The 13,032-nt window shown below is 44.5% G+C and overlaps 1 protein-coding gene across 1 annotated transcript; it reads right to left on the reverse strand.

Moving 5' to 3' along the window:
• Positions 1-5,925: 5,925 nt before the first annotated feature.
• LOC311241329 (general transcription factor IIF subunit 1-like) lies at positions 5,926-7,548 on the reverse strand (the record flags this gene model as incomplete). The annotated part of the gene is made up of 1 exon (XM_084330113.1): positions 5,926-7,548. The coding sequence occupies one exon, from the start codon at positions 7,546-7,548 to the stop codon at positions 5,926-5,928; it is 1,623 nt and encodes a 540-aa protein (XP_084186239.1).
• Positions 7,549-13,032: the final 5,484 nt, after the last annotated feature.

Genomic DNA, 13,032 nt, shown 5'->3' on the forward strand with positions numbered 1-13,032 from the left:
TACAGCTGTCCCTCCGATTCTGACACTGGAAGGGACATGCCTTGACAAAGTAGCATCCTATAAATATCTGGGCATATGGGTTGATGAAAAGATGGCCTTTGATGTTCATATTGGGAACCTACTGAGAAAACTTAGACTTAAACTGGGCTTTTTCTTCCGGTTAAAGAAATGTTTCCCGTCTGAAGCCAGGAAGAGAATTGTGCAGAGTTCCTTTCTGTCTGTATTAGACTATGGCGATGTGATCTATATGCATGCTCCTTCCTCCCTGCTTAAAAAGCTGGATTCTGCGTACCATACTGCCATACGTTTTGTAACGGGTACAGGTTCTCGCACCCACCACTGCACTTTGTATCAGTCCTTAGGATGGTCCTCTCTGTACCAAAGAAGACAATCACACATGTTTCTTAACAGTTGATCTGTTCAGTAGTCTTCAAAGATGCGCAATGAGATCTTGTTGAGAATTGTTGAATATACATAAATGTTCTAGAATGTTTGATTACGACATCATACTGTGACATCACAAATGTTCTAGAATGTTTGATTATGACATCATACTGTGACATCACAAATGTTCTAGAATGTTTGATTATGACATCATACTGTGACATCACAAATGTTCTAGAATGTTCTTTTTTTTAAAGTTTTTTTTTGTTGTTGTTGATTTTATTAGATTTTATTACCAAAAACAAAGTGTCCAACAAACAGAAAGAAGTCATAAACCTCAGTAGCTGGCTGGATGGCAAATACAAACAGATATTTTTATTCATTCAGTAAGAAATTCTGACAAGTGAAGCTGAGATTAAACCATATTTCCCCCATATAAACCCCTTCTGTTGTTCCCTGTAGACGATGTGGGGGATACGGCTGACATAATTACAAAACGCTTAACATAATACGTCACCTACTGCTCTACTGTTGCTCACGTTAGACCCCATCGCATCTCACAGCACAATGTATTAGATACATACCGGTAGATCAGCTTTTTCAAAATGTGTTCTCTTTTTATTTTTTTGAAATCACAGACAGATACCTTGATGTGAAGACTAAGACATGGGGGAGGTCAGTGAATCATCCCTCCCTCTTAATCAAATAGCATATTTCTTTAAATAAAATTTCAGAAAATTATCACTAAAGTGCTATCTGTTGCAGCTGCACTGTTCTCCATAAAAATAGCATATTTGGATAAGTTTGACCATTTCTCAAAAACAGAAAATCATGTATTTTTTTAAATACAGAAAATGATCACAACTTACCATTTCTCAGAAAAATATGAATAAATACAGAAAATAAGCACTTGTTTCTAGCTCAGTGGTTCTCAAACCCTTTACACCAAGTACCACCTGAGAACGTAGCTGGCTCTCCAAGTACCACCATATGACCGGCGTTAAAATACAGTCTATTCAGCTATGCACAGTTCACGCAGGAGGCAAATGTATTCCTAATACCATTATTTATTGTTAACTTTTGTCAGACACAGCCACAATGTACAAAGGGATAGCACTAGAACTAACAAACGCTTCCACACAACTCATACAATGCAAGGGGCATTGAGAACATAATAACTAACATTCTCACATAGCAAGTGAGAAAATTAAGAACAACTGTATTTCAGCAAATGTACTTAATTCTCTCTCTATCTCTCTCTCTCTCTCTCTCCCTCTCTCACACAGCAAGCAATTGTCCGTCATTCTCTCTCACACTCACACACACACACAATTATTTTGTTACAAAAACTTAATTTCCTGCATTCTGGTTGGTGCAAGAATTTTTGAAATTTTACCCTTTAAATGCCAGTGTTTGTGATGGGCATCACAAATTATTGTAAAAAAGAAAAGAAAACACATATTCAATACATGTTTGAATGTTTACCCTTTAAATCCAGTTTGTGTGATGGCATCACAAATTATTGTTAAAAAAAACACACAAAAAGTAAAATATTTACAATATATCAAATGCAAAGTAAATTTTTCTGGGGGGGATTATTACAGGCTAGGCATGTGTCAATGATTAGCAGCAACACATATTTTGATGGATTTTTTGTAATGTCAGATTTAACACCAACTCTTTACAGAAAAGTGGGAGTATTTCATTTTTTATCTGACATTACAAGAAATCTAAAAATAAATGGTTATGATCAGGGCTGAAGTTGAATTAAAGATGTATGACTGTTTAGACTGCATTACTCTCTGTCACAGTGATCTCCTGGTTGTTCCCCACTTAGATTATCTAACTATCACGCTGCCGCAACCAGAAACACTGGCCTGGCCTGCTTCTAAGTTCAGTGGCCTGACTGCAAAAAAAATATATATTTTTTTTTAGCTTTTTTGGAAATTTTTCAAGTACCACCAGCAGTACCACCAAGTACCACTAGTGGTACGCGTACCACAGTTTGAGAACCACTGTTCTAGCTCTATGCGAGGTCTGCTGCTGCTGGCTAATAATACGGTGGGGAGATCTTTGACAAGGCAACACGCATGTCATCCTCAAGGCTCAACTTGGCCCTATATTTTTGTTTTCAGAGCTGTCATGGATGAAAAGCCAGCTTCACACAGATATGCGGTGCTGAATGGTATCAACACCTTAACTGCTGCATCATGAGATACTTGGTACTCAGCACCACACTCTGAAACTAGCTCTCCAGGTGGTATCAGATGAGATTTCAATGAGTTCTTCCAAGAGTTTGGATGGAGATGTGTCAGGAAGCTTTGTCTCAATGTTGTCTGTACATTTTTTTATCCAGAGTAACTTGGTGATCAGGCCCGGACGCGTCTATACTTTCGACAACAAATGTTTGTTTCCGCGTTCGAGTTTTGCGCTCTGATTGGCCAGGTCATGTGACATGTGCGCCAATCGTGGGACGGCAAGTTCCCGCCTAGTTTATCACTGGTTAAGCTTAGGCGACTCTTTCGCAGTTGGTTAAGGTTAAGAGTTTGGAATCAGGGCAGGCGTTCTATCGCCATGCTCTAAGACAAACTCTAACCTTAACCAACTTCGAAAGAGCGCCTAAGCTTAACCAGTGTAGAAACTTGCGGTCCCACGATTGGGCGTACATGTCACATGACCTGGCCAATCAGAGACGCGGAAACAAACATTTGTTGTCTAAAGTATTCAGGCGGCCCGGACTGGCCATCGGGACGTTCGGGACAAATCCCGATAGGCCGGAAGTAAAGTGGGCTGGTCCAAAAAAATATATATATATTTGTAATTTTTTTTAACTTTTTTTTTTTACGATGGGGGGGTTCGACTGGCCCATTTAGTCCCCTCCGATCGGCCCACTTTGGTAGTGTAGGGCTGAAAAAGTTAGATGTAAAAATAAAAATTGCCACAGAAAGATGCTTAAAAATTGCCTACTAGCTCTTGCAGTGATTTCAGTCATCTCCCAGGCTACATGGTCTGTACGGCGGGCCGGTGTGGGCCAGTGTGAGTCGGTGTGTGGGCCACTAATGTGGGCCGGTGTGAGTCGGTGTGTGGGCCACTAATGTGGGCCGGTGTGTGGGCCGGTGTGTGGGCCAGTGTGTGGGCCAGTGTGTGAGTCGGTGTGTGGGCCACTAATGTGGGCCGGTATGTGGGCCGGTGTGTGGGCCAGTGTGTGGGCCAGAGTGTGGGCCAATGTGTGGGCCAGTGTGTGGGCCGGTGTGTGGGCCAGTGTGTGGGCCGGTGTGTGGGCCGGTGTGTGGGCCGGTGTGTGAGTCGGTGTGTGGGCCAGTGTGTGGGCCAGTGTGAGGGCCGGTGTGTGGGCCGGTATGTGGGCCAGTGTGTGGGCCAGTGTGTGAGTTGGTGTGTGGGCCAGTGTGTGGGCCAGTGTGTGGGCCAGAGTGTGGGCCGGTATGTGGGCCAGTGTGTGGGCCGGTGTGTGGGCTGGTGTATGGGCCGGTGTGTGGGCCAGTGTGAGGGCCGGTGTGTGGGCCGGCAGTGGCGCCGGCAGGATTAAATTCCATAGTACGCTGCGCATGCTCACTCGCACAGAAACAGTCCATCCAGATGATGTAGCCTACACAGCGCTCTACTACAGATACACTACCCAGAGCGCAACGACACACATAGGTGACAATAGTGTGTGTGCGTGCGGGCCGGAGCGACTCTGAACATCTCAGGCTGAATTTGTGTCCCCTAGCCTATCCGTGACATCGAACGAGAGAAACTCAATGCCATTTGGAGCATACCGCGTAGCCTAATTCTCTGACACCGTAGCCTATTCTCTGACAATATAAGCCTTCAGAGAAATTTTTTGTTGTCCTTTTAATGAAGGCATACTCTCCAAATCACATAACAGCGAGCTGCCTGCCATTGCTGTTTGAATTAAGATTCGCTTCTGTGTCGTCAAATGTTGTGCTTAGTGAACAATGTGAGGCTGCCTGGAGATATAGCTCTAAGGTGGAAGAGCTGATCAGCAGAGGGAAGCAGTAATCTACAGTAACAACTGGGAGAATTTCAAACAGTAAATCTTTCCTTCTTTTAGATTTTTGATACACTGTTTCTCCATCAAGAAAGCTTTTTCATAATTCGGATGGCATTTTACTAACTTCAGTGTCAACCAAGAATGATATGCAATTTGAAATTGGCCCCTGTAAAAAAAGAAATGGCGGAGCTGAAAAAGCTAGAATTAAAAAACTAAAATTGCTAGTAAAAGACGCAGAACAATATAAAATTACAGACCTGTTTAGTAGAGGAAGGAACAAGTGACTTGCTGCGAAACATGCTGGTGATGTAGAGTAGGACAGTTTAATTGGGGGAGAGACAGAGAGAGTGACTGACAGACAGACAGACAGACAGACACAGACAGACAGACAGACAGACAGACAGACAGACAGACAGACAGACAGACACAGAGACAGAAAGACACACACAGAGAGAGCAAGAGAGAGAGAGAGAGACCTGGAAAGCTAACAGGCTCTTGGAATGGATGTCTGGGTGGAAGTGTTGATTAAACGGCAAGCAACTAATGTCATGAGTGCAAAATTAAAGGACAATAAATCGAATCTAACTGAAATTGTGTAGCAGACATTTCTATGGATCAAAACCTCAATATTATTATGGTGTAGTTAATACTTCACGTATCCTTAATCCCTAGGCTAATGAGGCACTAAGATGTTAGTAAAAAAAAGAAAACGTATGCCAATGACAGGAAGTAACGATATATATGTGTGTGTGTGTGCGTGTGTGTGTGTGTGTGCACTGTGCACGAGTGCACATCTAGGGGCGGGGTGTAGATTTGGTCTCCCTGATGTTGACTCCTTAGCCACAGCCTTGGGTTGTTTAATACTGGACGAGTGTTTCATAACGGCCGCTGTGTGGGCCGGTCTCGCGGTCGGTGCGTGGGCTGGTGTGTCTGAATGTCCCGGGCTGAATTTGTGTCCCAGTCCGCCCCTGTTGGTGATCCTTTTCTGTGTTTTATTAAATAATGATTTTCAGATTTTGAGAAATGGTCAAACTTATCCAAATATGGTATTTTCAGTTTCAGGAAAACAGTACAGCTGCAACAGATAGCACTTTAGTGATCATTTTCTGTAATCCAAAAAGAATAAAAAAAAAAAAAGTATTATTATTATTATTATTATTATTAAATCTCAAGGCACCCCTGTTGAGAACCGCTGCTGTAGACGACGTGGGGGATACGGCTGACATAATTACAAAACGCTTAACATAATACGTCACCTACTGCTCTACTGTTGCTCACGTTAGACCCCATCGCATCTCACAGCACAATGTATTACATACATACCGGTAGATCAGCTTTTTCAAAATGTGTTCTCTTTTTATTTTTTGAAATCACCGACAGATACCTTGATGTGAAGACTAAGACATGGGGGAGGTCAGTGAATCATCCCTCCCTCTTCTCTCCTCAACCTCCTGCAAGAAGTGGCCAACCCCTCTCTCCCTCTCTCTCTCTCTGTCCTCTCGCACTGAAGGCGTCTCGTCCACCGGTCACTCTGTGAGGTAGAAGTGCATCTTCTCCTTGATGTTCTTGCGCTCGGGGTTGAGGCGCTTGAGGATCTGAGCCAGCACGTTGACGGTCTGCTTGCTGCTCAGCCCTGTGCGCTTGGTCTGGAACTTCTTCAGCAGGTCCTTGGTCGTCATGGGCTTGCGGATCAGGTAGCGGCGCACTGCCTCCTCCGTCAGCTGCACGTCACTGGAGCTGGGGGTAGGTTTGCCTGAGGGGGTCGGCTGGCGCATGCTCTTCCCTGAGGCCACGGGGCTCTGACTGCTGGGCTCCAGTTTCAGCCTCTTGGCGGCAGGGGAGTCAGCAGGGGCGCCCTGCCTCCCACCTTGCTCCAGCTTGATGGCGGCAGCACGGAGTGTATTGGAGGTGGAGGCGGAGTCTATGGACGGTGTGCCGGGACGACTGCCCGTCTTGGAGCTGCCTCCGGAGCCACGCCCACCCGCACGCTTGGGAGGCGTGTGCTTCTTCACCATGAGGAGAGCGGAGACCACCTTTCCTTCGATGTCGCTGTCGTCCGAGCTCTCCCACTCTGCGCTGTTGTCTTTCTTCTTCTTCCCCTTTTGGACCGGGGTCTTTTTCCCTTCCTCTTCTTCCTCCTCCTCCTCTTTCCCTTCCTCCTCGTTCTGTTTCTCCTCCTCGCTCTCCTCCTCGCTTTCGGATGCCTCGTCAATTCCCTTGGGGACATCATCATCTCCCTTGTTGGGCTTTCCCTGATCTGGCTCCTCTTCCGAGCTGCTCTCATCAGACATGTAGTCCACCTCCAGACCCTCGTAGTCTCCATCGTCACTGTCCTCCATGGCCTCATTGTTGCTGCTCTTCTTCTTCTTCTTCTTCTTCTCCTTCTTCTTCTTGCCTTTGGCCTTGGCTGCCTTCTCCTTCTTGGACTTGGACTTCTCTCCGTCTTCTCCCATGCTGCTGTCGCTGTCGTCGCTGCTCAGCTCCAGGTTGTCCTCCAGGTCAGTGATACGCAGGTATCCACCGCGGCCCTTCTTCTTCTTCTTCTTCTTCTTGCCCCCCTTCTCCTCCTCGTCGTCCTCGTCGTCATTGCCGCGGTCGCCCTCACGCAGACGCCTCTGCACCATGATGCTGAAGTAGTTCACCACCTTGTTCCTCCTGCCCCACTCCTCCTCGGCCTCCTCGGCGGTGAGCGTGCGGTGCTTGGCCTGTGGTGTGAAGTTGTACCAGCTGTGGACAGGGAAGGCTTCGTAGGCTCCATCAGGACACTGAGTGAATATGTAGTAGGAGGCATTCTCAGTCACACCTCCCTTCTTCTGACCTTTGAACCTCTTGCCGGCCTTGCCGTTGACCTTGAGGATCCACGGCTGGTCCTCCACCTTGAACTCTCGCGTCACGATGCCAAATTTCCTCCTGCGCGCCTCCTCCCGCTGCTTCTTGCCAAACTCGCTGCCCGCCGCACCGTCCGGGCTCTCGTCCTCTGCGTACATCCGCCGCGCGCTCATGTCCCGCTCCATACGAGCCTGTGTCCAGGTGGAGCAGTTGACTTTGTCCCCTGAGAAGGCCATGATGCTGTACTTCTTAGCTGTGTTCTTGGGGACTCTTACTGTGTACTCCGTGGCCAAGGAACTGCTGCTCCCCAGTGACGTCATGGTTGGTGGTTCTCCGAGGCTATGCACCTCTGTGCTCGCCCAGTAGACGGTCAGCTGATGTACTGGCTAGGTAGCCTGGTTATAAGGTAGAAAGTTAGCCGGTGATAGTCATCAAACTTGCTGTGCTGCAGCAATGCCTTAATCGTTCCGTCACCTAGGTAGGTTCTATTATGACATCATACTGTGACATCACAAATGTTCTAGAATGTTTGATTATGACATCATACTGTGACATCACAACGGAACATGTTTGATTTCATTTTGAATATAAATTCAAATGTCCCCAAAACCTGTTTTTGGGATTCGAACTTCGTCAGGGTTTTTCGAACGGACGTTCGAACCTTCGTTTTTAATAAAAATTAAAATAGAAAATTCTTTTTTTAATACATTTTTTATTTTATTTTATATATCTTCAAACTAAATCCTCAATTTGAATAAAGTGATTCATCTGATTAAATGAGTCTTTTTTCTTTTTCTTTACTACATAACTTTGAAAAGGAAATAAATATATAATTTCCATTTGTACAAATGCACTCAATAAACTAACATAACATAACATAACCTAAACCATCGTTATATTCCTTTAAATGCAGATCTGGTCAATCTTCTGTAGGTTTTGCATGTGATCTGTGTATCTTTGCCGTGCATGAAATGTTTGGGGAGTGGTTATCTTGCTGTGTAACACTGGATAAAGTAATAATACTGGATATTGGAATAACCTTTCATAAGGATTTTATAATGTAATGTAATGTAAAATGATTTTCTAGTATTTCTTCTACCAGTCAGTCTGTAGTGTCACCATGTTTCACTCTGTAGTGTCACCATGTTTCAGTCTGTAGTGTTTCAGTCTGTAGTGTCACCATGTTTCAGTCTGTAGTGTCACCATGTTTCAGCCTGTAGTGTCACCATGTTTCAGTCTGTAGTGTCACCATGTTTCAGTCTCTAGTGTCACCATGTTTCAGTCTGTAGTGTTTCAGTCTGTAGTGTCACCATGTTTCAGTCTGTAGTGTTTCAGTCTGTAGTGTCACCATGTCTCAGCCTGTAGTGTCACCATGTTTCAGCCTGTAGTGTCACCATGTTTCAGTCTGTAGTGTCACCATGTTTCAGCCTGTAGTGTCACCATGTTTCAGCCTGTAGTGTCACCATGTTTCAGTCTGTAGTGTCACCATGTTTCAGTCTCTAGTGTCACCATGTTTCAGTCTGTAGTGTCACCATGTTTCAGTCTCTAGTGTCACCATGTTTCAGCCTGTAGTGTCACCATGTTTCAGTCTCTAGTGTCACCATGTTCTAGCCTGTAGTGTTTCAGTCTGTAGTGTCACCATGTTTCAGTCTGTAGTGTCACCATGTTTCAGTCTGTAGTGTCACCATGTTTCAGTCTCTAGTGTCACCATGTTCTAGCCTGTAGTGTTTCAGTCTGTAGTGTCACCATGTTTAAGTCTGTAGTGTCACCATGTTTCAGCCTGTAGTGTCACCATGTTTCAGTCTGTAGTGTCACCATGTTTCAGTCTGTAGTGTCACCATGTTTCAGTCTGTAGTGTCACCATGTTTCAGTCTGTAGTGTCACCATGTTTCAGTCTGTAGTGTCACCATGTTTCAGTCTGTAGTGTCACCATGTTTCAGTCTGTAGTGTTTCAGTCTGTAGTGTCACCATGTTTCAGTCTGTAGTGTCACCATGTTTCAGTCTGTAGTGTTTCAGCCTGTAGTGTCACCATGTTTCAGTCTGTAGTGTCACCATGTTTCAGTCTGTAGTGTCACCATGTTTCAGTCTCTAGTGTCACCATGTTCTAGCCTGTAGTGTTTCAGTCTGTAGTGTCACCATGTTTCAGTCTGTAGTGTCACCATGTTTCAGTCTGTAGTGTCACCATGTTTCAGTCTGTAGTGTCACCATGTTTCAGTCTGTAGTGTCACCATGTTTCAGTCTGTAGTGTCACCATGTTTCAGTCTCTAGTGTTTCAGTCTGTAGTGTCACCATGTTTCAGTCTGTAGTGTCACCATGTTTCAGTCTGTAGTGTTTCAGTCTGTAGTGTCACCATGTTTCAGTCTCTAGTGTCACCATGTTCTAGCCTGTAGTGTTTCAGTCTGTAGTGTCACCATGTTTCAGTCTGTAGTGTTTCAGTCTGTAGTGTCACCATGTTTCAGTCTGTAGTGTCACCATGTTTCAGTCTGTAGTGTTTCAGTCTGTAGTGTCACCATGTTTCAGTCTGTAGTGTTTCAGTCTGTAGTATCACCATGTTTCAGTCTGTATATCCTGTGTAGCCCACAGCTTGTGTAGATGTTTCTTACCATTTCACATTGCAATGCTAGCCATTGCACTTTACTGTACAGATGGCTCTATATATACTGTGTTTCATTGCAACTAATTGTTGATTGTCACATCCTGGTTAGACGCACACAATTTCGTTGCACTTGTCTTGTACTGTGTAATGACAATAAAGTGAATCTAATCTAATCCTTATGGAAGGTAGGGTTGTGTGCAGTTTGGGGAGTTGGGAGATGTTCATACAGTATCCAAATATTAATTTGCATAGGGTTTACAATAGATCAAATTCTTTAGATAGGTCAATTACAAAACTACTAAGTACAACTTCACGGGTACTTATGATAAAATACGCCAGGATCTAGACAGGTGGTCGTCCCTTCCTAACTCCTTACAAGCCCGGGCTTCCATAATCAAAATTAACGTTCTGCCTAGGATAAATTTTGTTAGCTCAATGCTCCCCCTGCCCCCTCCAATAGACCATTGGCGCAAGGTACAATCGATGGTATCTAAGTTTATCTGGAATAACAAACGCCCGAGAATCAAAAGAGCTACTACTCAACGTAGGAAACAAGATGGGGGCCTCGCAATCCCTGATTTTAAGCTTTATTTCTGGTCCTTTTCACTGAGACCTCTGATGTGCTGGCTAGACCCTGTAGAGGCTGTATCTTGGCGCTCCTTAGAAGCGGCGGCGGTTTCACCGCTAAGATTGCAGGATGTAGTGTACTCCACTGTCCCTATTTCGAAATGCCGACTGAGGTATGGACCGATCATAACTCACGTGATCCAAACGTGGCGTAATGTACAGAAGTCGTGTGGGGTTAAATGCCCATGGCACCTGGACTCTCCAATTTTTAATAATCAGCAACTACTTGTTGGGCACAAGCCGGTTAGTATTCCTCAATGGCAAAGGAGGGGAGTTCATACTCTGGAGGATATTTATGATAAGAACGGCCTTCGGGCGTTTCAGGACTTAAGAGAATTTTATTATCTTCCCGGCGAGTCCTTCTTTCTTTACCTTCAACTAAGGTCAGCGCTGAGGGCGCATGGCGTGCCGTGGGCTCAAGCTTTGCAACCACACCCCTTCCTCAGGCTCATAGTGGACAGGACGACCTCCAGAGGGTTTGTCTCAGACTTTTATACGCTCTTAATTCAATCCACGTATAAAAAATTGTCATTGGATACAATCTGGCGTGTGGATATCCCGGAGTTGGACCCCGAGTTTGACTGGGATGATGTTTGGGCAAATGTGGCATTGTCTTCCCGCAACCCCAATCACCAGCAAATTAATTTTAATTATATTCATAGGACCTATCTTACACCTAGGAAGTTATTTGCTATGGGACTGATAACCGACTCTCGGTGCACTTTGTGCTCTCAAAGGGCCGCTGGCACTTATATGCATATGTATTGGGATTGCCCACCAGTGGCCCGCTTCTGGAGGTCAATAACGGACAAACTTTCAGATCTGTGTGACTTAACTATCCCATTCACAGCTGTTACGCTACTCCTGAACGATATAACAACACTACCCGCGTCCGTACAACTGAAAAGGGTTGTCCTAGCGGGCGTCACAGCAGCGAAGAAGCTAATAGCATTGAGATGGAAGGAGCCTGAGAAGCTCACAGTGATTAACTGGTCCCTAACACTGTTGGATGTGATTTATCTTGAGATATCCACGGCGCGGGTGATTGGGGTGGGGCAGGCTGGTATTGACCTGTGGTTTGCAACAGCTGAGAAGGTCAGGACCGCCGTGTGCGGCTGAGCGGGGTTGAGGTGCTTGTTCGGGGGAGTCCGGCGGTCTCATGGGAGGGGAAGGAGGAAATCTCTTGTCTGTCTTGTCTTTTGTCTTGTCCTTCTTAACTTTAACTGGGGGAATTTTATTGGGGGGGAGCTATTTTGCTATTTCTTCACTGTTTGGGCACTTTTGCACGGTTCCTGTGAGTCTATGGAACACTCTGTAGGTTTTTGTTTTTCGGAAAGGTTCATTGTTTTGTATTTCTGGTCGGGTACTCAGGGGCAGCGTTTTTCTACCTCAGGATCTTAAGCCGTTTTGAGGCTGGGCTCCAACCACTGTGTGGCCTGGTGACAATTGCCACATTGTTATGCAGCTGGAAATCTCTGACATCACTGATATGCACGTTTTGAGATGACTCAGTTTGGTGAGGGGAATTGGAAGAGTGCGCCAATATGAGAATTAGAGACATAAGTGTTATTGATATAGAGCCACACGGCCGGGAAACGGTACTGAATACTGGGAAAGGCCAATTGTAAGATAGTACCCCTTTAAATTAAAATGTTGTACTCTGTTTTTATAAATTGTTATTTCTTTTATTATTATTGTTCTGTTATCTCCCTGTGAAGTTCTGTGTATTGTTATTATGGTTATTGTATTGTGTTGTCTTGTTTTCATGTTAAGTAATAATAAAAAAAATTGATAAAAAAAATAGATAGGTCAATTACAAAAACAGCTGGCAGTGTCCTTGTTGCCTAGTAACATGTAGAGTGTAGATACTGTTGTAAAACTTGGAAAACAACATACCGTCATATCCCATTATACCATCAACACTAAGAAATATATTGTGATGCGATACTTTGGCCATATCGCCCGGTCCCCCTGGGTACGACATAGGGCTGGGTGAATTTAAGTTTCACTTTCAATGTTATCTTCCCACGATCATGAAAACAAGATAATAGAGATATTGTGCTGCATCCATGTTGCTCTCATTTTGTCTTGTGTTGTAAATGCAGCGCACTCCTCCTTCACATCGGTACGCTTCGCCCCTTCCCCCAGAGGGTGTTTCAGCTGCTGTGTTTCTCCAGTTATTTTGAAACGTTTTCGATAACTTGTAGGAGATGACTGATGATGATTCAGTCATTGTCATATGTTCTCAAATCAATGAATAATCGTGATTTCAATATCAATGAAAATAATCGTGATTATGATTTTTGCCATAATCAAGCATAATCAAGGCTTTCTGCAGGATGCTGAGGAAATTAGTCTGTGGTAACAAATGACATCAAGAGACGGAGACCCTGTTGAAGAGACCACACTTGGATACAGTGAACCTTTTATTAACTAGGCTCATATTTAAAGTAGAAATCACACTACAAGTTGTTTTTTTCCCCCATCCTCCCTCTCTTTACAAAACATTATGTACATTTACACGCAATCGAGTGCAGACGATTAAAAATCACAGGAAGAAAATAGAAAACAAAGCAAACCT

This window comes from Notolepis coatsorum (genome assembly GCF_963971535.1).
Source record: "Notolepis coatsorum genome assembly, chromosome: 15".
Lineage (NCBI taxonomy): Eukaryota > Metazoa > Chordata > Actinopteri > Aulopiformes > Paralepididae > Notolepis > Notolepis coatsorum.